Source organism: Thamnophis elegans, chromosome Z (genome assembly GCF_009769535.1).
Source record: "Thamnophis elegans isolate rThaEle1 chromosome Z, rThaEle1.pri, whole genome shotgun sequence".
NCBI lineage: Eukaryota > Metazoa > Chordata > Lepidosauria > Squamata > Colubridae > Thamnophis > Thamnophis elegans.
The window spans coordinates 5,967,797-5,995,055 of NC_045558.1; the positions used below are offsets into that span (position 1 = coordinate 5,967,797).

General features: G+C 42.1%; 1 protein-coding gene across 1 annotated transcript in view; it reads right to left on the reverse strand.

Annotated features, from left to right (window-relative positions):
• Positions 1–3,532: 3,532 nt before the first annotated feature.
• DLEC1 (DLEC1 cilia and flagella associated protein) overlaps positions 3,533–27,259 on the reverse strand; it is an 86,792-nt gene continuing 63,065 nt past the window's right edge. Inside the window, exons 30-38 of the mRNA XM_032238265.1 lie at positions 26,710–26,859; positions 25,209–25,331; positions 22,857–22,951; positions 13,237–13,321; positions 11,357–11,551; positions 8,983–9,144; positions 7,333–7,486; positions 6,013–6,133; positions 3,533–3,717 (exon numbers count right to left, since the gene is read on the reverse strand). Coding sequence (XP_032094156.1) covers positions 3,591–3,717; positions 6,013–6,133; positions 7,333–7,486; positions 8,983–9,144; positions 11,357–11,551; positions 13,237–13,321; positions 22,857–22,951; positions 25,209–25,331; positions 26,710–26,859 — 1,212 coding nt within the window. The 3' untranslated portion in view covers positions 3,533–3,590. The remainder of the gene's footprint in view (positions 3,718–6,012; positions 6,134–7,332; positions 7,487–8,982; positions 9,145–11,356; positions 11,552–13,236; positions 13,322–22,856; positions 22,952–25,208; positions 25,332–26,709; positions 26,860–27,259) is intronic.

Below are 27,259 nucleotides of genomic sequence, written 5' to 3' on the forward strand. Positions count from 1 at the left end.
ACTTCAGTCATTTAAATGGTTATAAGTTGAGGACTACTTGCACTTAATGGTTTTTTGTCTTTCTTGCTACATCTGTGTGAAAGCACCCAAATCATGTAAGGACATCTTGTATAGTTCACGATCTAACTTTTTTTTCCCCTATGAAAAACTACATTACTGTTTTGAATGCACAAAGGAACATGGGTTTATCAAAAACAGATCATGCCAGACAAACCTTGTTGCAAGTGACAAAATTAGTGGATAGGCAAAATCTGTGGATAAAATTTACTTGGACTTCAGTAAGGCATTTGATAAAGTTGACCACAACCTACTACTTGATAAGATTAAAAAAAATTGTGGGTTAGATAGCATCACCATCCGACAGACTTGTAATTGGCTGACGAACCACACTCAGTGTATAGTCCCTAATGGAACTGCATGTAAATGGAGGGAAGAAGGCAATTGGGTATCCCAAGGCTCTGTTGTAGGCTGAGTACGCTCTTCAATATCTTTTATCAATTATTTAGATGAGGTATAGATGGGAAACTCATCAAATTTGCAGACGACACCAAGCTGGCAGGAATAGCCAACGCTCCAGAAGACAGGCTCAGGATACAGAAGGATCTCAACAGACATGAACACAGGGCCCTATCTAACAAAATGAAATTCAGCGTGGAGAAAAGTGAGGTTCTACATTTAGGCAAGAAAAGCCAAATGCACACAGGTATAGAATGGGTGATAACCTGGCTCAGTAGTAGTAAATGTGAGAGGGCTCTTGGGAGTCCAAGTGGACAACCACCTAAATATGAGCCAGCCATGCACAGCAGTCACCAAAAAAGCCAGTACAATTAACAGGGATAGAATCAAGACCACACAAAGTGTTAATACTGCTTTACAAAGCTTTAATAAAATCAAACTTGTAATAATGCAGTTTTGGTTGCCACAACATATGTTGACTCTCTAGAACAGGGGTGTCAAACCTGATCGCATCGTGGGCCATATCATGACACAAATCGGGATTGTTTTCGTCCTTGCAGGGCTGGCGTGGGCTGTGTGGGCCGTATCCAGCTCTGTGTTTGACACGCCTGCTCTGGAAAGTGCAGCGAAGAGCGCGAAGAGCATTAGGGGCCTGGAGGCTAAAACAGTTGCAGGAACTGGGTGTGTCTAGTTTAACGAAAAGAAGGGCTAAGGGGAGACATGAGAGCAGTCTTCTAATATCTAAGAAGCTGCAACAAAAAAAGGAGGAACTAAACCTATTCTCCAAAGCATCTGAAGGCAGGACAAGAAACAATGGATGGAAATATCAAGCGAAGAACCAACCTGGAATTGAGGAGAAATTTCCTGGCAAGGAGAACAATTGATGGAACAGCTTGGCTACAGAAGTTGTGGTTGCTTCATCACTGGAAGTTTTTAAAGAAAAGATTGGACAACATTTGTCTGAAAGGGCATAGGTTTCCTGCTTGAGCAGGGGGTTGGACTAGAAGATCTCCAGGATCCCTTTCATGTCTATTACTTTGTTATTCTTAATCTATTTAAAAGGCTATTTAAAAAAAAAACAAGTTAACTCCAAAAACAAGCCAAGCTGTTCATGTATTGTATGAAATTCATCCATAATTCATCCGGATTGATTACCAAATTTGTTAAGCCAAAGCTGAACTTGTGATTTACTCAGATAGTTCTTAAGACTGGCTGCATAGCATCACGTGGTTATGTGACTGCATTTTACGATGGTTTTGCTGAAAACCAGCACTCACAGTTTTCAGCAAAACTATGCTACAGCAAGCAATGGTTTCATTTAAGGTCCACGATAAAAAAAATAAAAAATAAAGTTGGATTGGTTGTATGACTGGCCTATTTAATGACTGTTACAACTTACAACTGTAGTGACCAGGCTCCATTACAGATATAATTTGAAGACTGTTAGGAAGTTTCTTCTTAATTCAAGGAAAGAAGCCACCTACAACTAATGAGAAACTTCCTAAAGTGAGGGCAACTAACCCGTGGAACATCTTGCCTTCAGAAGTTGTGGAGATTTTTAAAAACAGACCCGACAGCCACCTGTCTGAAATAGTATAGGGTCTCCTGCTTGAGCAGCGGGTTGGACTAGAAGACCTCCAAGGTCCCTCCCAGCTCTATTCTCATTGACTATCTGTAAACCACAGTTAAAGGATCAGTTCAACAGCATATTACGTGAGTGTAGTTACTTTGTCGAGTATTTCCAAGGCCTCCAGGGTAGGCAAGTTATCATTAGAGCTGCCCTGTGGCAAAGGCTGCCTGGTGAAAATACTTTGGTCACCCTCGAAGCCAAAACATACGCAGACAGGAACTAGATATGTTTAGTCTAATGAAAAGAAGGACTAGGAGCAACACGATAGCAGTCTTCCAATATTTGAGAGACTCCTAAAAAGATAAGGGAGTGGGGTCAATCTGTTCTCCAAAGCACCTGAAGGCCAGACAAGAAACAATACTTAGAAATTAACCAAGGAGACAAGCAACCTAAAACTAAGGAAAGATTCCCAGAAAGGGAAAACAATTAACCAGTGGAACAACTTGCCTCCAGAAGTGGATGCTCCAACACTAGAAGTTTTTAACAAGAGATTAGACAGCCATCTGTCTGAAAGGCTATAGGGCAGTGATGGCGAACCTTTTTTGGCTCGCGTGCCATAAGTGGAGGGAGTGCGGGGGGGTCGTGCGCAAGTGTGCCACACCCATAATGCAACATGCAACCCCCTCAGTGCACATGCGTGCATGAGAGGCGCTCCCACCCCATTTTTTGCATGCTTTTTTCGCCCTCACCAGGCTCCAGAGGCTTTATAGGAGCCTGGGGAGGGTGAAAACAGCCTCCCTCGTGCCCCCGGAGGCTTCAGGGACCTTCAGGAGACTTCCCTGAAACCTCTGAAGGACAAAAAACAGCCCTACAAGTAAACCAGAAGTCACTTCTAGTTTGCTCGTAGGGTCGGTTTAAGCCCTCCTGAAAGTCCCTGAAGCCTCCGGAGGGCTTAAACCGACCCTATGAGCAACCTGGAAGTCCGTTCCCAAATTTCCGGTTTGCCCATAGGGCCGTTTTTTTGCACTCTTTTTTCCCTGAAGCCTCCGGAGGGGGGGGGCAGGGGGAGGCTCTTTTCACCCTCCCCAGGCTCCTATAAAGCCTCTGGAGCCTGGGGAGGGTGAAAAATGGCTTTAAAAAAAGGCTAAACTCAGCAGGCCACCGCGCACATGCTTGTTGGCCAGCTGACAGGGCAACGCCTCGTGTGCCCTGATAAATGGCTCCACGTGCCACCTGTGGTGTGTGTGCTATAGGTTCGCCATCCCAGTTATAGGGTCTCTTGATCGAGCAGGGGGCTGGAGGTCCCTTCCAACTCTATTATTTTATGCCAGGGGTGTCCAAACCTGGGAACTGGCTGGGGAATTCTGGGAATTGAAGTCCACAAGTCTTAAAGTTTCCAAGTTTGGACACCCCTGCTCTATGCAGAAGCAGGATCCTTATTTGAGAAGTCAAGCTTGCACCCAAGTCAGAGATATAGAAATATTTTATTTTTCTCTAGTATTTAAAAAAAAAAAAACCCAGCTACTGTTAAGCTGCTTGCCGGAAGTCCCCCGAGGCTGCTTCTTCAGCTGCCCTTGAGCAGGTCTTCATACCTCTCATCGTAGGAGCCCTTTCCTTGGACAAGAAGCAGGCACGGCTTCTCCCCCAGCATCCCAACCACGGTCACTGTGGTTTCATAGTCCACACTGTCTCTGAAATGAGAGAAAGGCTAAGAAGCGAGTCCTCCCTTTGACAGAAAGACCATTGAAGGGGTCTCTCCTGCCTGTGACTGGAAACTCCCCATGGCCAACTCGCCACAGGACAACTCGCTGGAGGACATGAGTTACACTGAAAGCGAATAAATCGTTGAACAGAACATATGTTCCAGACTCTAGGGGGCGGTGCTCATCTCCGTTTCAAATCGGAAGAGCCAGCGCTGTCAGAAGTCGTCTCCGTGGTCATGTGGCCAGCATGATTCAATGCCAAAGGCACACAGAATGCTGTTCCCTTCCCACCAAAGGTGGTCTCTATTTTTCTACTTGCATTTTTATGTGCTTTTGAACTACTAGGTTGACAGAAGCTGGGACAAGTCACGGGAGCTCACTCTGTTATGCAGCGCTAGGAATTCGAACCGCCGAACTGCCGACCTTTCTGATCAACAAGCTCAGTGTCTTAGTTTCTAAACCAAGCTAAATAAACAGGCCACCACATCAGCCAAGAATTGCATTCGAAATGAATTGCAGAGAATTGCATTGTATTAGGAGTACTGGCAGTCCTCAACTTACTATCCTTCGTTTAGGGACCACTCAAAGTTACAATAGCATCGGAAGAAAGTGATTTATGAATGGTGTTCACACTTCACGACTGTCACCACATCCCTGCGGTCCCATGATGATAAATCAGAGGCTTGGCAACTGACTCATATTTATGACAGTTTTGGGGGGGGTTTCACACGATCCCGCCTTTTGTGAACTTCCGACAAGAGAATCAACGGGGACTTATTGATAGAATCAAAAGAATAGTATCGATACAATCAACAAAGAATGCCAAAGGAGGGGCAAAATAAAATGTGAATGACAAGCCTTAAAATATTTTTTTTTAATTATATTTTAAGTAATTAAACCAGTGTTTCTCAACCTTGGTTGAGCTGGCTGGGGAATTCTGGGAGTTGAAGTCCACAGGACTTAAAGTCACCAAGGTTGAGAAACACTGAATTAAACTGAATTGTTGAATTGTCTTGCAACAAGTTATCCCGTGGCGAGTTGGCCATGGTGGGTTTGGCCACAGCGAATGGGCTGAGGCAGGTTGTCCCATTCGGCTTCTGTTGACCTTTTATCCACTCTTAGTCCAAGCCAAGTTAAAGGGCCTGCATGTCCAGGTGGTCCTTCAATAAGCACCATGTCTGGGCCCAACGTTTCTGTTGCTAAGTAAGACATTTGGTAAGTGGCTTTTACCCCATTTCACGGTCTTTCGTAACACAGTCGTTAGGCGACTCTGGCTTCCCCATTGGCTTCGCTTGCTGGAAGGCTACAAAATGGGATCATGTGACCCCAGGACACTGCAGCCATCATAAATATGAGCCAGTTGACAAGAGTCTGAATTTTGATCACGTGACCATGGGGATGCCGCAATGGTTGTAAGTGTGAAAAACTCACTTTTTCAGCGTCGTCGTAACTTTCAACAGTCACTAAATGAACTGTTGTAAATTGAGGACTGCCTGTATTGCTGATTTAGCCAATTTCAATAACCGTACTGTGCAAACGGACTATGTACTTATGCACAAGCATGTTTTCCAGGGTAAATCCTTTTGACTAGAGGACCTCCTGTCCAACTCCTTGATTGGTCTATGAAAACAGTGAGGTGATTTAAAGTTTTCATCCAAGCTACAAGGAGGCCACTGGGAGAGAAAAACAGACCATAGCAACAAGAGGATTTCTCTCGCCACATCAGCCGTTTGAGGAGCACTGAAATGCGGGCCCATAATGGCGTGGGAAAACAGCCAAAGCCGGCCAAAAACCAGGCATGCATGAGCCAGCCAGCTGGTCTTCCAGGTTTCTGGTGCTACGATGTGCATTCCAGCTTGGGCACTCGATGCTGAAAAAATTCACCATTTTATTTCAGAAGTGGTAAGACTGAAATGCATAATTTCACGCACCCTGCCCAAGAGTTTTTAAATGGGAATGGGAGCGGCGTGGCTTTGGAAAGCAAAAACATTTTCTATCCCTCCATGAAAATTCCCCAAGCGATGCCATTTTGAATCTTGGGAAATTTCAAAAAGTGGGGGGGGGGGGGGGGAGTGTCCTTCCCACCTTATTTTCTTGAGGTGGAGTAAGCCCATGCTGTGGCAAAATAATTTTCGCCACTAATTTCCCATGGTGCGGTCCAATTGTTTTTCCCTCATGGGCAATAAACAAGGATAATACAGTTATCATCCCTGGCTCAGATCAGGCAGCTCGTCTGGAGCTTGGGGCACGCAGAAGAACCACGAGGGTCTTCTCCTGACCTACCTTGGGGTGAAATGGACCACCAGTTGGGCTTTGGTACCAGTGCTACCTTTGCGGGCCTCAAGGATGCCACTACTTGGGGAGATGGAAAACACTTCAGGATCCTTATGTCGCTCATCTTCAGCTTTAAAATGAAATTAAGAAGTACTGGTTAAAGTTTCAACAGATATTCTTAAAAGAAAGATAATCTATCATCCTTGACTAATTCTTGACTGCTGCCAAGAATATTTATTCATTTGTGTTTTTTTAATTCCTGCCTTTATTAATTTATAAGTAACTTAGGGAAGCAAACATATCTAATACGCTTTCTTGTTTCTCCTATTTTCCCAACAACATTCCTGTGAGGTGGATATGTGTGTGTGTGTGTGTGTATATATATATATGTGTGTATATATATATATATATGGCTAGCTGATGAGAGCTAAATAGCTTGAAATAGATCTATACTAGTCTTCCTTTATTTATTTATCAGCACAAATAAAAGAACACAAATATAACAAAGGCAACAGTAAAAATATTGGGTTTCTGTCGTGATGGACTCTTGTGACGAGTCGATTGACAGATGATGGAAGCAGTTAGCTTCCTCCCATAGTTGGGGCTTACCAGGGGTTGTGACACACATATATATATGTATGTATGTATGTATGTATGTATGTATGTATGTATAGATAGATAGATAGATAGATACATAGATAGATAGATAGATAGATAGATGATAGATAGATATAGATATATAGATATAGATATATAGATACACACACACACACACACATACATACATACACACACACATATATACGTATGATATGCAAGAGAGCCCAAGGTTATCCAAATCACTTTTGTGCCTAAGGCGGGACTAGAACTCCCAGTCTCATAATGATTAGCCCAAAGTCACCCAGCTGGCTTCACGCCTAAAGTAGCACTAGAATTCACCACCTCCTAGCATCGAGGCCAATACCTTCACCACATCTCCAAATTAGCTCAAATATTGTCTGTCTGTCTGTCTGTCTATCTACGTCTATCTATCTATCTATCTATCTATCTATCTATCTATCTATCTATCTATCTATCTATCTATCTATCATCTATCTATCTATCATCTATCTGTATCATGTACCTAAAAATAACACAAACTCCTAAACATTCACTATATCAAAATGCAGGTAATGTCTTCGATTCTGATTCTAGACTATCTCTTATTTCAGAATTTGCAAAAAAAGAAAAAGAAAAAAAGTAGAATTTAAGAGAAGAGTTTAATTTAAGGGTTCCCTATAAGGAACTCTGCATCAGTACAAGGAAAACCAGTTCAACCATTTCTCTTACGCAAGAGAACTGCCCAGTAGCTTCTGCATCCACTACGGTTCACCAGAAGTGCCCCTTCAGATCTCGTTTGGTTAACCAGGCAGGTTTCAAAATCGATTGTTTCACAAGAAAGCTCAAGTACTGGGATGGTCAGGTATGCAGTCAGGGGGAGCACCTGCAACGAGATCAAATGCCGAAGATTTTGAGGGGATCATGAAAAATATTTTGAGAAGGCTAAGGTCTTCCCCGGCTGTCCTTTGTTGGATGGAAAAAGAAATATTCTAGTATGTATCTAAGACGGGATCTGGGTGTGATCTTTGAGGGCAAAGGCATCTCGAAGAAACCATAATGGCATGGAGGTCACGTATGTTGTGACGTCATCATGCCACGCCACAAATTAAATGAAGAAAGTCTCTGAAAACATGGCTGTCCTTCCAGGCTTTGGGGCAAGATGGCAGCTAAGCTCTATAGGACATGAACTTCAATTTCCAGAATTCTATAGCCAGCTTTCTGGAAGTTTGAAGACCACATGTCTGAAAGTTGCCAAGGTTGAGAAACACTGTTCTAAAATTTGTTTTTCATTTTTTTAATTCTTCCTACCTTTTTAAAGAATAAGGCAACCAAATTGTTTGGAATAAGGTGTATTCTAAATTGTATTTAAACAACCAACCAACAAATGGATATTTTGCTTCACTTGCACATATGCATTATGTGCAATAATTGTTACACACCCCAGTGGCTGGTTGTGTTTCCAAAACCATTTCATGCATCTGATGAATGGACTTCCACTTCACAAAGCTTAAGCCTTTTAATAAAACATGATAGTTGGAAGAGAGTTATTAGTCTCTGCTTCAAGCAAACTAGATGAATGGCAGCAATATTTGAAACCAAAGTAAGATGCAGAAAGTATTTTCCAGAAATACATTTCTTTCAAAATCCATCCAACCGAAATACTTGGCAAAATCCAGTCGAACTATGTACAATGGCCTCTAGAATAGATATCCTCTTCTTTCATATTTCAGTAATCAATATTCTATATCAACTATTTAATATTGTACATTTATTGCCTTCAATACCAACAGTTTTCTGGATAGATGCAAGGAACATAATGAAACTGATGACATTTTGATTTTATTTTTTAAGAAGAAGGTAGAAAGTTCAGATTCAGCTGCTCAGTGCTGAGCAAAGGCTCCATTCTGGATATACCAAGAAAAATGGATTTATGAAAGGCTGTGGAGGAGCTGCAGCTAAAAATGGTTTAATAGTCCATTCTGATAGAGAATATGTCCCAATTCAAGCCTTCCAAAATTTTCATGGATGGTAGCAATAGCAATAGTACTTAGACTTATATACCACTTCACAATGCTTTACAGAGACAGCCTTTTCTCCCCCAACAACCTGGGTCCTCATTTTACTGACTTCGGAAGGTTGGAAGGATGAGTCAACCTTGAGCCAGTCAGGATTGAACTGCTGGCAGTGGGCAGAGTCAGCCTGCAATACCGAATTCTACCCACTGGGCCACCCTGGCGCTGAAGATGTGCAAGAAAGTAAAATAATTATGGGATTCACCCCAAGGGAGCCCTGTACGTCCTTCTGTTGGATTTGTCATCTGCATGAACTTGGACAAATAAAAATGACAGGCGCTATTCCCCTCCCCCCGCTTCCGCTTACCTGTGTAGCTTTGTTGCTGTACTCGATGATAAGATCTTGTTTAAACTCCATGATTTTCTCCCCGCTGTCCTCCTGGATCACTTGAAGTCCTGATGGCAGATGGTCCTCTGGGAGATGTTGGTAAGTGAGTAACTCAAGGGTTGTGAGAAATGACACTTTCACCTATGAAGAACCGGATATAAAGGGCAAAGCACAGAGGTAAGTTGGCAGGGTGGCTAAGAGTTAAAGAAACAGGCAACTGGATTCTAGGTAGTCCTCAACTCACAACCACAGTTGAGGCCAAAATGTTTATTGCTAAATGAGACATTTGTTCAGTGAATTTTGCTCCATTTTATGATCTTTCTTGCCACAGTGGTTAAGTGAATCAGTGCAGCTGTTAAGCTAGTAACATGGTTGTTAAGTGAATCTGGCTTCCTCATCGTCTTTGCTTATCAGAAAGTCACAGAAGGGAATCATATGACCGTGTGGGTCATAAATATGAACCAGTCAGTGACGTGCAGTCAGGGGAGGCAGGGGAGGCAGGGCCTCACCACTGTCATCATGAAAAGAAAAAAAATGTAAAAGGAAAAAGGCTGAGGTAGTTGCTGCCAGAGTCACCGTGGATGACTCTGCTTAGTGCTTAACTGTTTAAAAAAGCCTCAAAAAACGCGCCCTCTACAGGAGGAGGCAGGAGAACCACGTGCCTCATCTAGTCTGACTTTGATCACGCGAGCAGAGTTAAGCAAGGGTTAAAAGCTGAAAAATTCCTTATGTAGAGGAGGCAGGCGGGACGCCTCTATGTCGGACATAGCGGCAGGGCAGCCAAAATCTGCTTTCTTTCTTTTTGCCTCACCAGCCATAAACCTCACCACACATCACTGGAACCAGTTGCCAAAAGTCTGAATTTTGATCACGTGACTATGGGGATGCTGCAATGGTTGTAAGTGTGAAAAACAGTCATAAGTGACTTTTTCAGTGCCATTGTAACTTTGAGCAGTCACTAAATTAACTGTTGTAAGTTGAGGACTGCCTGTATTGCTGATTTAGCCAATTTCAATAACCGTACCGTGCAAACGGACTATGTACTTATGCACAAGCATGTTTTCCAGGGTAAATCCTTTTGACTAGAAGACCTCCTGTCCAACTCCTTGATTGGTCTATGAAAACAGTGAGATGATTTAAAGTTTTCATCCAAGCTACAAGGAGGCCACTGGGAGAGAAAAACAGACCATAACAACAAGAGGATTTCTCTAGCCACATCAGTCGTTGGAGGAGCACTGCAAATCTCTCTCTCAGAGATCAATTCCTTCTAAATTAAAACTCATTTTTATTTATTTATTTATTTATTTATTTATTTATTTATTTATTTATTTATTTATTTATTTATTTAAATCAATCATAAAAAGAGTTGGAAGGGACCTTGGAGGTCTTCTAGTCCACCCCCTGCTCACACAGGAAACCTTGTACTACTCCACTTGAATGGCTTTTCAATCTCTTCTTACAAGCCTCCAGTGATGGAGCATCCACAACTTCTGGAAGCAAGTAGTTCCACTGGTTAATTGTTCTGTCAGGAAGTTTCTACTTAGTTCTAAGTTGCTTCTCTCCTAGATTAGCTGCTTCTTCTTTTGCCTTCTGTTGCTTTGGAAATAAAGTTGACTCCCTCTTCTTTGTGGAAGCCGCTCAAATACTGGAACACTGCTATTATGTCACCCCTAGTCCTTCTTTTCTCTAGACTAGTTGTATCCAAAGCTTGCAACCGTTCTTCATATGTTTTAATCTCCAGATCTTTAATCATTCTTGTTATTCTTCACTGTACTTTTTCCAAAGTCTCAACATCTTTTTTATAACATGATGACTAATACTGGATGCAGTATTCCAGGTGTGGCCTTACTTTATAAAGGTAAAGGTTCCCCGCACATATGAGACAGCAGTTCCTGACTCTAGGGGGAGGTGCTCATCTCTGTTTCTAAGCCGAAGAGCCAGCGCTGTTTGAAAAAATCTCCATGGTCATGTGGCCAGCATGACTAAATATCAAAGGTGCACGGAACGCTGTGACTTTCCCACCAAAGGTGGTTCCTATTTTTCTACTTGCATTTTTACGTACTTTCGAACTGTTAGGTTGATAGAAGCTGGGACAAGTCACGGGAGCTCACTCCACTATGGTGCTAGGGATTCGAACCGCTGAACTGCTGACTTTCTGACTGACATGCTCAGTGTCTTAGCCACTGAGCGGTACTAATACTGATTTTGTTTCTATGCCTCTATTTAAACCACCAAGGATTGTGCTAGCTTTTTTTGGCTGCCGCCACACACACACACCGCTCATTTTTAGGTCCACCTTGATCTAACCTGCTGTGATCCTGAGCTGCCCAATGTCCCTTGAACAAGAACGTACCAGCATATTTTCTAAGGTGTAGAGCAGCAGGTGTGCTCCTCCTTCATCTCTTTCACTCTGAGATGTTTTCAGGCTGTGTTCAGGGTCCACGCCGGATATGGAGAAGGGAGTTGACAAAATAAGGTTGAAGGCCAGAGGGGTCTCTGTGTTATTGGTGAGTTTCACATTCAGAGTGGTGGCTGAATAGGTCAGCACCTGAAGGAGGGGGAAAAAAAACAGAATCCATTCACCCCATTGCGTTTCAGACGTGGGATTTCTAGGACAGACGCCCTTCCTTCGCCTGGCCCCCTTGTAGGACTTCCAACACCCCAAATGAAGAGCCTAGTTGGCACAGTAGTTAGAATGCAGCATTACAGGTTACTTCTGCTGGTTGCTGACTGCCAGCAGTTCAGCAGTTCGATTCTCACGGGTTCAAGGTTGACCCAGCCTTCCATCCTTCTGAGGTGGGTAAAATGAAGACCCAAATTATTGGGGGCTGTAAAAAGCAGGAATTAGGGGCCAAGGGGGAGGGGATATAGTGTGTCAGTGCATGGGAGCAAATGGTGAGTAGGGGTTTGCATAAAATAAAATAAATTGCATCCCTGTCCACAGTCTGAAAAGCCAATTTTTTTTGAGGAATAGCAGAAACAGCCACAGTGATGCAGTGGTTAGAGTGCAGTACTGCAGGCTACTTCTTCTGACTCCTGGCTGACTGCAATTTGGCAGTTCGAATCTCACCAAGCTCAAGGTTGACTCAGTCTTCCATCCTATCCATCCTGGGTAAAATGAGGACCCAGATTGTTGGGGGCAAGAGGCTGACTCTGTAAACTGTTTAGAGAGGGCTGTAAAGAACTGTGAAGCAATATATAAGTCTAAGTGCTATTACTATTGCTACTGCAATTTTGCAACTGAAGGTAATCCTCAACTTACAACCATTTGTTTAGTAATTGTTTAGAAATTACAACAGCATTGAAAAAAGTAACGAGACATTTTTCACATGACCGTTCCAGCTTCCCCATTGTTACATCATCAAAATTCTGGCAACTGGCTCATCTTTATGACGGTTGCAGTGTCCCAGGGTCATGTGATCCCCTTTTGCAACCTTCTGACAAGCAAAGTCAACAGGGAAGCCAGATTCACTTAACAATCCATGTTACTAATTTAACAATTGGGGTGATTCACTTAGCAACCGTGGCAGGAAAATTCATAAAGGGGGGAAAACTCATTTAACAAGTGTCTTGCTTAGCAACAGAAATGTTGGGCTCAATTGCAGTCATAAGTCAAGGACTAACTCTTACTTGGATACAGTCAGACAGCTCCTATTGGTAGAAAACCTTCTGCAGTATCAGACAAACATGAAAAAATGTAAAAAAATATTTTACTGTAAAAGTTATAGGAATTTCTGAACTAATTTGTATTTGAGATGGCATCACATGGGAAACATTTGGGGGGATAACCAAGCTGGGGTCGAAGACAGTTATTAAGTGAGTTTTGCCCCATTTTACAACCTTCCTTGCCAACTTTGTACAGTCACTAAACGAACGGTTGTAAGTCAAGAACTAGCCTTTTCTGGCTACTACTGGTGAAGGCAAGCCCAACAGTTTGGGATGTTTTCCCAACATCGCTTACATTTTCAGTTATTATTTTATGGCTAATGTGTTGTGAACAATTAGCTGATTCTAGGAACAAATCAGAGTTGTTCCACATGAAATAGTGGCTTCTTATTCACTTACAAAGTTCTCTCTATCTCCCTTCTAATTATTCTTGGACAAGTTCGGTGTGCCTGCTCCAAAATGACTTTTTTCCCCAAAAAAGGCAAATATGTTATGAAAGTTATATATTTCCTTTTCCGCAAAGCGCAAGCATGTTGGCAATTTCAGAAGCAGAAAACCATGACTTACATCCATGGCCAGAGATTTTGGGATTAAGCTGCTAGCCGCTGCATGGAACACCAACCCTCTCTCGTAATCCGTTTCAACTGTCAACCTGCAGGAAGAAAGCAGAATATTGTGACTTACTGGAAAAGGAGAAAAAATAGAGTAGGAAAAGTTAAGCATTGAAGAACACTCTTCCAAATTCCAGAAAATGATGAAAAAGATGAAAGATGGAAATCATGTACCAATCTCTGGATCAGTGGTCACCAACTGTGAGAAAATTTTGCTGGTCCGCAGAGAATATTTGCATTTTTTTATATTGCACTATCAAGGGTCTTCAAACTACGGCCCCTGAGCCGGATAAGTGCAATGAACGCTTGTGTTGCTGCAAAGTCTCCCCCTTCAGAGACTTTTTGTGGGGGCCGGAGGGGGGCAGAAAGTCCCACTTGGGGTCTGCTTCAGACTCTTGCTGGGGGGCTTTGGGCAAAGGCTGGAGGGAAGAGCCGCTGGTAGCGAAGAGCTGGATGGCTTCGTTCCAGTGGGACTGCATCATGGCCTGGAACTGGCTGACCATCTCAGCCCACTGAGCCTCCAGGCACTGGCACCTGGCCTTGCACTCCCACAGGTCTTCCCTCTGCTTGGAAACCCTATGCTCCTAGTCCTCAGTGAGGTGCTTCTGCTGAGCCTCCTTCTCGGTCAGAGCCAATTTGAACTGAGCTCTTTTGCCAACTCTTTCTCCTGGTAGCTGCTCAGCTCCAGCAACTGCTTCCTCTTGGGGCCCTAAAGAGCCCGGGTAGGCTCAGGTGAGGAGTGGCTGGGAGGAGAGGGGACAGGGAAGTAGAGGCCGTCAAGGCATCCCTCCACATTAAGTGACATCAAGTTGGCCACACCTACCCAGTCACATGACCGCCTTGCCACTCCCACCTAGGCAGTATATTAGGCAGATCATATTAGTGATCCGCAGGATTTAAAATCATGAATGTAGTAGTCCCTGAGGTCCAAAGGGTTGGTGACCCCTGCCCTGGATGACAAGTGCTCTAGGTCAGGGGTCTCTAAACTTGGCAACTTTAACAATCCCAAACTTGACAGTTCATGGCTGGCTGAGGAATTCTGGGTGTTGAAATCTACAAGTCTTAAAGTTTCCAAGGCTGAGACTTCCGGGGAAGGGCCTGGCGCCGTCGGTAGCTTAACAGAGCTGCCCCCAGAGTTCTGGTTCGTTATCTACTCAATATCAAGAAGATAACTCTTTTTTCAGACAAGAAAAAAGCAGTGAGGAATCTCAGCTGGTAAGAATCTTCTTTGAAGTTCACAGTTTGTTTCTTTTTGGGCTGTGGACGGAGGGGAAGGATCAACCCAAAGCTGAGTCATTCAACTCCGACCTGAACTTCTCAGCTGTTATTCACAGCACAAGACAGGAACCCCTCCCCCTTAGGACAATCTTTAGAAAACAGACTATTGAAAATCAATACGAGCAAAGACCAAACTTGTGAACTTTAAAATTTTTCTCTATCTGAAATACCAGCTTCAATGTTATAAAAATCTCTTTTGTTTAATTGTCTTCAAAATGGCGTTTACAGCTTCTGCATTTGTTATCCCCGGCTTCCTGGTACAGAATCAAAGGAATAACTTCTTATAATCTAATTAGACCTACTCCCTTAAAGCCTTCAAAGACTCTTTGTTGTTGATACAGAGACATTCCAAACATTCCAAACGAACTTTCTCTTTTGAAACCCTCCGTAAAACCCTTCGTAAAAAAAAAAAGGGGGGGGGAATTTCTTTTTCTCCAAACAGCACAGTGGATTAGCAATTTAGAATAAATAATTAAAACCAAAATATAATGGCATCCAAATCAACCTCTGTGAAATTACCTCCGAAAACGTCTCCCATACCTGGCACAAAGTTGCAGCCCCCACCATCTATGCCCCCTAGTGGAGACGTACTAACAAAAGAATTTTTCTTGGAAATGTTCAAAGAATCCAGAGAACAGAACTTAGAAATGTTTAGAGAATCCAGAGAACAGAATCTAGAAATGCTTAGAGAGTTCAAAGATGAAATAAGGAATGAGATGGAAGTTCTATATGACAAATTCGATACTAGGGTCACTAAAATGAATGATAATATGATGGGAATTGTAAATGTGATAACAGAATATATTTCTGGAATGGAAGATAATTTAGAAATTCTCAATGAAGCTAAAACTAACCTGATATCCAAAACTGAAGTGGTGGAACAAAAAATTGATAATGCTGAAAAACAAATTATTATGATACAGTATAAGCAGATGGAACTTGCATTAAGAGTGAGGGGGCTGCGTGAAGAAAAGCAGGAGAACTTAAAGCAAATGTTTTCTGAAGCTTTTGACCGTCTGGTGGGAAAACCGGGATCCAATTTTGATTGGCAGATTGACAAGACTTTTCGTGTTAACTCGTGGGCGGCAAAACAAAGGCAACTTCCCCGAGATGTGGTAATATACTTTGTTACAAGAGAATCTAGAAATATGATATTACAAGAGTCTTATAATACTAAGCTTCAAATTGGTGGACAGGATCTGATTGTTTTGAAAGAAATACCACCTCAAATGCTAAGAGCCAGAAGAGATTATGCTTTTCTGGTGGAAGAGCTCAGAAAGCGTCAGATACAGTACAGATGGGATGCCCCATTCGGTATTATAGTTACAATGGACAAACAAAGATATCGTCTCAGTTCTGTATGGAAAGCTCGTGATTTCTATCATAAGATTCTGAAGATGGGATACCCTGAATCTTCGGGATATGGTGAAAAACCACGAGACGAACAAGATAAACAGCAAACCACACAACCATCAGATAAAACGTATCATCTCCCTCTCCCGGAAGGGCAAGGAGTCAAGGAAAAAAGATCCAACCGTATGACCACCAGACAAACGGATAAACAAACAACCATGCAACAATCTCAACAATCGTTGGCCACTGATCAAGGAGCTACTGCAACAAGCTCAGAAGCTGTGGGAGGAGCCAAACCAAAGGTGAGACAGGCCTTGCGGGAGGCTCTAAAAAAGCTTCAGGCAACCAAAAATGACAACTAAGATTTTGACATGGAATGTTAACGGACTGAACTCCCCACAGAAAAGAAAGAAAATATTTCATTATCTCAAACAGTTTAAGAATGACATAATTTGTTTGCAAGAAACTCATATCAAATCAACTGATCAAAAATATTTGTTTAACCCCAAACTGGGCCAACATTTTGCGACCTCAGCCATGGAAAAGAAAAACGGCATAGTAGTATACTTAAGAAAAGACATTAAAGCTGAGCTAATTGAAGCAGATCCCTTTGGAAGATATATTGCATTAGATTTAATCTTAGAAGGGAAAAAGACGTTACTTTTGGGAATTTATGCTCCTAACCAACAACAAGATGGATTTTATAGAAATCTCCATGCTAAATTAGTACAGTGGGACTTTGAGTCTTGTATATTAATGGGTGACTGGAATGGCGTGATCGACACCAAAAGAGATAAGAAGACATCTCGCCCGAACACCAAATTCCGAGCTAAGTTACCCAAACCCTTTTTTGACATGCTGGACGACTTTGAATTGCGAGACGCTTGGCGCGAGAGGCATGCAGAAGAATATGACTTTACCTTTTTTTCCAACAGACATCAATCTCTTTCAAGGATTGATTTTATACTAATTACAAATGATTTACTTTGCAGGGTGAAGAAGACAAAGATTATGGCGAGAGTTCTTTCAGATCATAATTCAGTCTGGATGGAATTGGGAAGGGTAGCCCAGGCAAGAAGGTCCTGGAGGTTGAATGAAAACTTATTTAGATATGAAAAGTATGTTAATGATTGTAAAAAATTGCTATCGGAATATTTTGTTCTCAATATGAATAAGGGTACATCTATGGAATATGTATGGGATGCAAGCAAAGCGTATATGAGAGGAGTATTAATGAATATAAACAAAATACATAGACACAAACAAGGGCAAAACCGAAAAGAATTGGAAGAGGAAATTAAAGGGAAAGAGTCAGAATTAACATTGAATCCAGGAGATACAAAGATTAGGGAAACAATTGCTATATTAAAATCTCAGTTTGATATGCTGATCTCTGACCAGGTAGCCACCAGTTTATTATATGCTAAACATAATACTTTCCGCAATGCAAATAAACCTGGTAGGTGGCTGGCTTATCAGATTAGAAAAAAAAGGAAAGCTCGAAATGTATCCAAATTGTGTTACAGAGGGAAGGAAGTGTTTCAACAGGAAGAGATTCAAAAGGTATTTCGGGAATTCTTTACAGAGTTGTATAAAGGGGACAAAATTAAGGACGTAGATATAGACAAATACCTAGATAAAGAGAAAATTCCCCTAGTTAGAGAAGAACATAGGCATAAGCTGAATCAACCTATAACCTCTGGGGAAATTTTGCAGGCAATTAAACAATTAAAGTTAGGGAAAGCACCAGGCACAGATGGTTTAACAGCTGTTTATTATAAAAATTTACAGTTAGAAATGGTAGAACCCCTCAGAGAACTATTCAATAAAATTCAATCGGGAGGGAAAGTGCCCCCTTCGTGGAAGACAGCGTTCATATCGTTGATACCCAAAGAAGACCAAGACCTTACCCAACCAAAAAATTATAGACCTATTTCATTACTCAATGTAGATTATAAAATTTTTACTAAAATATTAGCAAATAGGCTAATGGTGGTAATTCAACAATTGATACATACCGATCAAACTGGTTTTATACAGGGCAGACAGATGAAGAACAACGTTAGATTAATTATTAACGCTTTAGAATACCTGGGAAAGAACAATCAAATCCCGGCCGCATTCATATTTTTGGATGCGGAGAAAGCCTTTGATCGAGTTAATTGGCAATTCCTGCTGAAGACATTGCAAAAAATGCAGATAGGAGATGGCTTTTTACGGTCAATTGGTGCAATATATCAGCAGCAAACAGCCCAGATCATTGTCAATGGAAGTCTGACAGACTCCTTTCAAATTGAAAAAGATACAAGACAGGGCTGTCCTCTGTCCCCATTATTGTTTATTATAACTTTGGAAATACTGTTGAATAAGATACGGGGCTTGGGCGGTCTAAAAGGGATTAAAATTAGACAGCAAGAATATAGAGTCCGTGCATTTGCGGATGATCTGGTCATAATATTGGAACAACCGCAGGAATCTAGTAGGGTATTATTGAACACGATCAATCAATATGGTCAAGTCTTGGGATTTAAAATAAATCTAGGAAAAACCAAAATATTAGCTATAAATATGACTATCAAACAGAAGGAAGAACTGGGGGCGATGCTAAGATGTGAGGTAGTTAAAAAAGTTAAATATCTTGGAGTTAATATTTTAATCTCAAATGGGAAATTATATAAGCATAATTATGAACCACTTTGGCAGTTGAAAAGGTGGGAAAAATTACATTTGTCCTTGCTGGGTAGAATAGCGGCAGTAAAAATGAACATTTTACCAAAATTTTTATTTCTTTTTCAAATGTTACCAATACTTAAAAGAGATGCGAATCTTTCAGAATGGCAGAAGGGTATTAACAAATTTGTGTGGGCAGGAAAGAAGCCGAGGGTAAAGATGAAAATAATGCAAGATGCACGTGAAAGAAGAGGATTGAAATTACCTAACTTAAAATTATACTACGACGCAGTGGCATTATCTGCAATTAGTGACTGGATTCATCTAACTAATGACAGAATTTTGAATATCGAGGGATATGACTTGTTATATGGTTGGCATGCTTACCTGTTATTTAACAAAAAAATGGATAAGAAATTTAAAAATCATATCTTAAGAAATGCTTTATTGCGGGTTTGGAAAAAATATCAACATAAATTAAATGATAAAGTGCCCATGTGGGCAATTCCTAGACATGCAATTGAAAATATGAATGTAGAACAAAAACACGATAGAACCACCTATAGACAACTTCTTATCTCAGAAAGAGGGGTGATGCAACTAAAATCTTTAGAGGTACTTAAAGAAGAGAAGGTAGTTCAAACGTGGTTTCAGTATGGTCAACTACAGGCTAGGTGGAAAACAGATAAAAAAATTGGCTTTGTAAAAGTTGAGGATAATTTGTTTAAACAAATAAGAGATCAAAGCTCAATGCACATAAAGAGGATATATAATGTACTAATACAGATGGATTCTGAAACGGAACTGATTAAGGATTGTATGATAAAATGGGCTCAGAATATCGAGGAACCAATAATGCTTGAAACATGGGAAAGAATCTGGGTAAGAAATGTGAAATTTACACAAGCACAAAACTTGAGAGAAAATTTTTATAAGATGTTTTATAGATGGCACCTAGATCCTAAAAAGCTTGCCTCTATGTATCCAAATGTTCAACCTAAATGTTGGAGATGTGGTTCTTGTGATGCTACATATTTTCATATATGGTGGACATGTCGTAATGTCAAGGCATTTTGGATAAAAATATGGTGGATCCTGCAAAACATTTTCAAAAGAAGGATAAAATTCACCCCCCAGTTGTTTTTACTGGGTATATGTATTGACTTTACAGCAGCAGAGACTAATTTGGTTCTGTACTTAATAACGGCAGCAAGACTCTTGGTGGCGCAGTATTGGAAGAAGAAAGATTTACCTACAATTCAAGAATGGACTTTGAAAGTTATGAACTTAGCTGAAATGGCCAAAATTTCAGCATATCTCAAAGAACACTCAAACGAGAGATATAAACGAGACTGGAAAAAATGGATTGATTACATAAAAAGTAAATATGGGACTAAGAAACTCCAGATAGCTTATGCTTAGTATCAGTAACAATTTAAATTGTTTAAAATTTGGGTAACAGTAAGAAGCTGAGTTCAATGTAGAGATATTTTAGACTGTGATTGTCCAAAAGTTATACCACGTATGGTCTTTGGGAAGTCGGGGGGAGGGAAGGGAGGTGGGGATTTAGGGGTAGGGGGGAGGGGGGAAATACAATATGTGTTAAATTCCATGATTGCATTTGTATACTGTGGCTTTTCAATGTTAGTGCAAAAATAGAACAAACCGAATATACTGGAAGGTAATAGAAATATACCGAAGGAAAGAGTCGAGTGAAAGAAGAAGGAGGGTGGAGAGGGTGAGAGAGAGGAGGAGGAGAAGGGAGGGAGGGAATGGATTAGAGGGAGTGACAGGGTTAGGGTTAGAAAGAAGGGGAGGGGAAGTAGGCGTAGAGGGGTGTGTGAGAAGGAAGAATGAAAGTTGGAGGGGGTTGAAAGAGGGTGTATGGCAGGCTAAGGTGGTATACTGGGTTTGTATTGTAGAGGGCATTTTCTATATAAGTGAGGGCCGTGTTTATTATTCAATGTTATATGCCCTGATTAAGCACAGTAAATATGTGATTGTATAGAATGAAAACATAATAAAATATATATATTAAAAAAAAAAGCAGAAAAAAAAGAAAGGAAAAAAAAACAAACGTAAAAAAAAAAAAGTTTACAAGGCTGAAAGCTCCTGTCCTCCAGGGATAGAATGGGAACAACTATCCCGTCCTTGTGGTGCATCTCCTAGAAATGGGCAACCATGTTCTAGGAACAGAAGATACTTTTAGGGACCAAAAGTGCTGGAATGGCAACTTCTCCAGCTCTACCTGAAGTGCTTTTGAAAGGACAAGTAATTTTAGGGGGCACCGCAGGACACCAAAAGAATGTTGGAGTTGGAAAGAATGACAAGGAACATCTAAGCCAGTGATGGCTAACGTTTTTGTCGTCATGTTCTGAAAGTGCCCCCTGCCCCACAACGCATGTACACACAATCCCCCTGTGCTCCCTCAGTCCCTGCGCATGCACACCCCCTGTATTTCCCTCCTGCCCATCGCATGTGCACGTGACCCCCCCTGCCCCCAATGCATGCGCATGTGTCTCCTATATGCGCTCCGCCCAACACGCATGCATGACAAAGACCCCAAAATCAGCTGCCCAACGCTTAAGTTGCTAGTCTAGAAACCAGAAGACATGAGTTCTAGTTCTGCTTTAGACAGCTGGTTGATTCTGGGCCAATCATCAGGCGACTGTAAATCCTTATCCTAGTGTTGACAAGGTGACTTTGGGCCAGGACCAAAGTCAACCAACACACTTCACAGGGTTGTTGTTCTGAAGGAAACAGGAGGAGATAGGAGAATTTTGGGTCAGGTCTGCCATCACATTGCTTCAGCTTGGTTTGCTCTGATGGCTTCCTGCCATAAAAGTGGGGAGGAGGAGTAAGGGAATATAGGGAGGGAGGATGACAGGATGAGGGGAACCAAAGGTGCCAGCCAAGAACAGAGCCTGGAAGATCCAAGGACACAAGTGTAAGAACCAGAGGTGATATTCAGCTGGTTCAGATAGGTTCGGCCAAACCGGTGGTGGAAATCGTAGGTGGGTCGGTGTGCTCTCATTTGTGAACTGGTAGGGAAAGTTAAGTAAACACCACCCCTGGTATGACAATGTGAATGCCCACTAAAGAGGTGCCTAACTTTGGTACTGTTATGAAAACACCTAGTCTGAATACCATTGGACATTAACCGAGGAAAGGGCCCTGGAGAAGCGAAAACAACTTTGGTTTACACGGAAATATTCTGATCTGGCTTTGCTATGCAGTAACCACTTTTCACTACCGATGGAGTCGAGGGTCTTTCTTTCCTGAAGATCCAAGGTGGGACAGGCCTGACAATTATGTATATTTGCCATTTTGAGTTACAAGTAGTCCTCGTAATTAAACCCCAAATTAATGTTGCTAAGTGAGGTTCGCCCCATTTTACGACCTCTCTTGCCGCACTTGTTAAGTGAGTCATTGCAGTTCTCACATTAATAGCACAGTTGTTAAGTGAATCTGGCTTCCCCATTGACTTTGCTTGTTAAAAGGTCGCAAAAGGGGATCACGGGACCCCAGGACACTGCCACAGTCATAAATACAAGTCAGTTGCCAAATGTCTGAATTGTGATCACGTGACCATGGGGATGCTGCAACGGTCCATAAGTGTGAAAAATTGTTATGTCACTTTTTTTAGTGCTGTTGTAACTTTGAAGAGTCACTGAATAAACTGTTGTAAGTCGAGGACTGCCTGTACTTATAAAGTAACAAAGGCAGGATAAAAAATCTAATAGATAAATAAAATAAATACCATATTTTTCGGAGTATAAGATGAACTTTTTTCCCTCAAAAAAGAGGTTGCGTCTTATACACTGAATACAGCATTTTTTGCCTCCTGAAACCCCGCCCCCTTCACCAAAATGGCAGTGCGGTGCCTGTAGGTGGCTTTCAGAGTGCTCCTGGGGGCTGGGGAGGGGAGAAATTAGAGAGAAACGGGCCATTTTTCCCTCAGTTTTGCCCTCCCCAGCCCCCAGGAGGACTCTATAAGCCTCTAAAGGCTATCCATGCCCCTTTTTTTAAAAAAAAAAATGGGCCCCCTTTTGCAAAAAATGGGCCATTTGGGGGGGCACCCCCCAGGAGCACTCTATAACCCTCCTAAAGGCTATTCATTTTTGGGAGGTGCGCAGACTGCAAAAACTTTTTTTTTTTGCCTCTTTAAAACCTTGGTGCGTCTTATACTCCAGTGCGTCTTATACTCCGAAAAATACGGTAAGTCATATAGTCATATTTCGTATTATGCCCCTTTCACACCCAGTATTGGCTTACAAAGCAGGTTTGACGAATGCTTGCAAATCGATCCTCAGGGGGGCAAGCAAGTGTCCATCTTCACGAGTTACTTTCCCAGGTACTTCCCGGATAATCTGAGAGAGAGGAAAGTCAAAAGGGATGAAACTAGATTGGGAAGGGCGTTCAGTTCATTCAATTTACTTCAATAACTTTAACATATAAATATTATTGTTCTACTGTTCTCCTTGACCGATTACCCCAATTGAACCGAAAAGTTCCATTGCTAAGTAAGACAATTAATTTTGTCCTGTTTTATTACCTTCCTTGCCACCGTTATTAAGTGAATCGCTGCAGTTGTAAAGTTAGTAAAACAGTTGTTAAGTGAATCTGGCTTCCCCATTGGCTTTTCTTGTCCTGGGACACTGCAACCGTCATAATTTTGAGTCAGTTGCCAGGTGTCTGAATTTTGATCATGTGACCATGGCGATGTTGCAGTGGCCATAATTGTGAAAAATCATCACGTCACATTTTCAGTCCCATTGTAACTTTGAACTGTCATTAAACAAACCGTTGTAACTTGAAGACTACCTATGTTATGGAAAAGGGGAGATTTCCTTGATTCCCCCCCCCCCCCAATATTGGTTCCAGCTCCTTTGAAAGGCAGTTTTATCATTCACATTAAGTTACCATACAGCATAATCATCTCTAATCTCAGATTCAGGTGACCTATAACAATTCATTTAGTGAGCATTCAAAGTTACAACCTGACTGAAAACAGTGACTTATGACTGTTTTACACACTTATTTATCAATGCAGCATCCCTAAGGCCACACAATAAAAATTTGAACACTTGGCAAATGATTCATACTTATGATGGCTGTAGTGTCCCAGGATCATGTGACCTTTTGTGACTTCTGACCAGCAGAGTCAATGGGGAAGCCAGATTCACTTAACAGCCAGGTTACTAACATCAACTGCAGGGATTCACTTAACAACTGAGGCAAGGGAGGTCAGAAATGGAACAAAATTCATTTAACAACTGTCTCATTTAAGAACAAAAATGTTGGGCTCAGTTGTGGTCATAATTTGAGGACTACCTGTACCCAATGTGTTTTGATGTGAAAATTCTGTCCCAGTACTTATCGTTTGTTTAGTACTCAACACGGCAGCTAGAAGTTGTTGGTGTCAGCTGCCTTGTGATTCACTACCTTATTCCTTGTGAGGAAAAAAGTGTCGGTACTCATCCTGCCTCCCAGAACCAATCCAAGAAACAAATGAAGAAGCAGTTGCCTTTTGAAAAAGCACTTTTGGGGCAACCATGGCCTGGATGACTGAGAACCTCCATAGACAAGGCAAGGATGGAATGAAAATTAATACTAAAAGTCAATTAGAAGATGCGGGGAGGGTTTTCAGAATGTAACTAGCCCAGGTTCGTGTGCTCTTCCGTAAGGCCCAAAAGCAAGGCTTTTATAGCTTTACAGAGGACCAAAATAGTGGTGCCCCTCCTCACCATCGGGGGCAGAATATTCCACCAACTGGGGGAAGCATCAGAGAAGGCTCTCTTCTTGGGACCCCGCCGGTTGGAATTCTTCGGCTGATGGGGGTCCGTAACATGTCCTCCCTGCCTGATCTTAGAATAGAATAGAGTAGAATAACAGAGTTGGAAGGGACCTTGGAGGTCTTCTAGTCCAACCCCCTGCTTAGGCAGGAAACCCTACACCACTTCAGACAAATGGTTGTCCAACATCTTCTTAAAAACTTCTATTTTGATCTCTCTTCTTGTGAGATGGGCAGCCATATACATTTGGTTCTTAAATAAATAAATCCCGGCAACTGACAGTAAGTAAAAGGCTGAGTGGTGGAGTTTAGTTAGCAAGCAATTTATAAAACCTAAGTTTGGGGCGAATCCCATCAATAAATGGGAGGATTTTAAGGACCGTATCAAAATGCCAGGGGATTGGCCAACACAGCTGCCAACTTGGCTAACTCTTCAGCATCATCCCCCTTTGAAGCACTGGAGTAAAACCCATGTCTGCTACCAGTTGATTGACAAAATGACGTCGAGAAGTGTCTCCTCCAGCTTCTAGATTGGATCCTGATAGAGGCACATGTGACTGAGTTGGGGAAAAAATGGATTAAAAACTCTCCCCCTTCTCTGAAAATGCTTCGTTAATGGTTGAGGAGCCCTGTTGAATGTATTTGGCTGGGGGACAGAGAGGGAAACTCATCTAAGGGGGGATACAGATACCTTGTACATCACACCCACAAAATAAGCATCACCACAGCTTACTCCTTCTGCAGAAAAGCCTGATTTTCTGGAGAGCAAAAGAGAAAGAAGAAGAAAAAAGAACTCCCGAAAAATGCAAATGACCCTTGCTTTCTTTATGTACCTCGCTGTCCAGACTCATGAAGCCAAGGGCAAAACCTTCACATTCGAACTTATGGATGATTTCCGGAAGCATCAGAGGAGTAAAGGAGATGTGAATGGCAGCAGTGCCACCTGCAGGGATAACCTGGAAACAACAGTCGTATCTTATTCAAAGAATCCATCAAAAGAAAGGGATAGCAGGAGTGAAGGAATAAGGTCAGCGTTCTCCGCCTTGGCAAAATTTTAAGATTCCCAAAATTTCCCATGCTGCCCTGGCCTGCAGTTTTTGGACAAGCAATAGCAGTTAGCAATAGCAGTTAGACTTATATACCGCTTCATAGGGCTTTCAGCCCTCTCTAAGCGGTTTACAGAGTCAGCATATCGCCCCCACAGTCTGGGTCCTCATTTCACCCACCTCGAAAGGATGGAAGGCTGAAACATCAGAAGATGACAGAGATACAGAGAACTTTCATTGTTTTTGACCATCTAGTGGAGGAGTCTTCAAACTTGGCAACTTTTAAGATTTGTGGACTTCAACTTTAAGGCCTGAAGTCCACAAGTCTTAAAGTTGCCAAGTTTAGGGACCCCTGATTCCAGTGCATCTCCCCGAATTCCCCCGTCAACCTAACTTCCCCTTTGACTGGGAATTCTAGGACTTGAAGTCCACCCATCTTAAAACTGCTATGATGGAGAAAGTACTACCCTACCCAAGTTGGAGAGATGGTTGGGTGGGTGGCCAAAATTCCGAAAGGTCCTACAATATGCAAACTCTTCTGATTTTTTTTAAAAAAACAATAGTTAGTCGGAAAATGTGCTACCAGACTTCTGATTTTTTTTTTAACTGAAATCTGAGGAACTGGGAGGAAACTGGAACACTATGGAGACAGCAAAAACAGAAAGGTGGCTGTTGACCTTCTCAGTCTCCCACCTCCTTCCATATCAGAGGTGGGTTGTTCTTGGTTCGGCCCAGATCGGGCAAACCAGTAGTAGTGGTGCTAGGCTCCGCCCAGAAGCCCGGACGCTTCTGCGCATGTGCAAAAGCATCATGCACGAGTGTACGCACAAGAGTGAACCGGTAGTAAAAAAAATGGAAACCCACCACTGCTCCGCACTATTTCCTATCTAGAGGGGTCTAGGACACCTCCGACAGCCAATCAGCCCCCAGACAACTTGCTGAGGGACAAGAGTTACACTAATATCAAAGAGATGATGGAATAGAATTATTTTAAAAAAGGATGCCATAGGAGGGGCAGAATGAAACGTGGTGACAAAAATTAAAATACATTTTAAATTACTTAAATCATTAGATTAATTGTAGAATTTTCCCATCCCATCGTCTCATCACAGCACGTTGGCTGTGATGAATTGTCCCATGGCAAGTTGGCTGTGGCAAACCCGCTGCAGCGAGTTGGCCGTGGTGAGTTGTCGTGACGAGTTGTCCCACCGCCAGTTGGCCGTGGCAACTTCTCCCATTCCGCCCCTCCCATTCCGTGCCAGCCTGGGCTAAGGGAGCTGCAACTTACGATCTGTTTGGGGGTGATGCAGAACGGGTAATCCGAGGGAACACCCTCGTGAGGTCGAAGGACCACGGAGATTATTGGCTTGAGCGTCAGTGGTTCCCAGAGGGAGTCATCAAAACTTCCTTCATCATCCTCAAATAGCGTCTCCAGATTCTACAGTGAAAGTGGGGAAGAAGTTAAAAAAAAAATCCTGCCAAGACTGGTACGTGATTCCATAGAGACAGGGGCGAAATTTTGTTATATACATTAAATACAAACATCCGCTATATTCTAAAGAGGTGATTCAACACAATTGCTTGGAATCTCTGCTGGAAACAGTACGGATGTAACTTAAGTGGATGGAATTTTGCATTTTGAATATCGCAATCACAGTGGGGACAGAAGGAAACAAAGCTCAGCCATGAACGTGAAAACAGTTTTTCAGCTTTTATTGCACATCAAGTAGGGAAACCACAGTCCTTCAACCTTCTATTCTTACCTAGAAGCTGCCATAAAACAGCTTCAGAATACTCTTCTTAGTAGATCATGTGTAGGGACCAACCTTCTTACACTT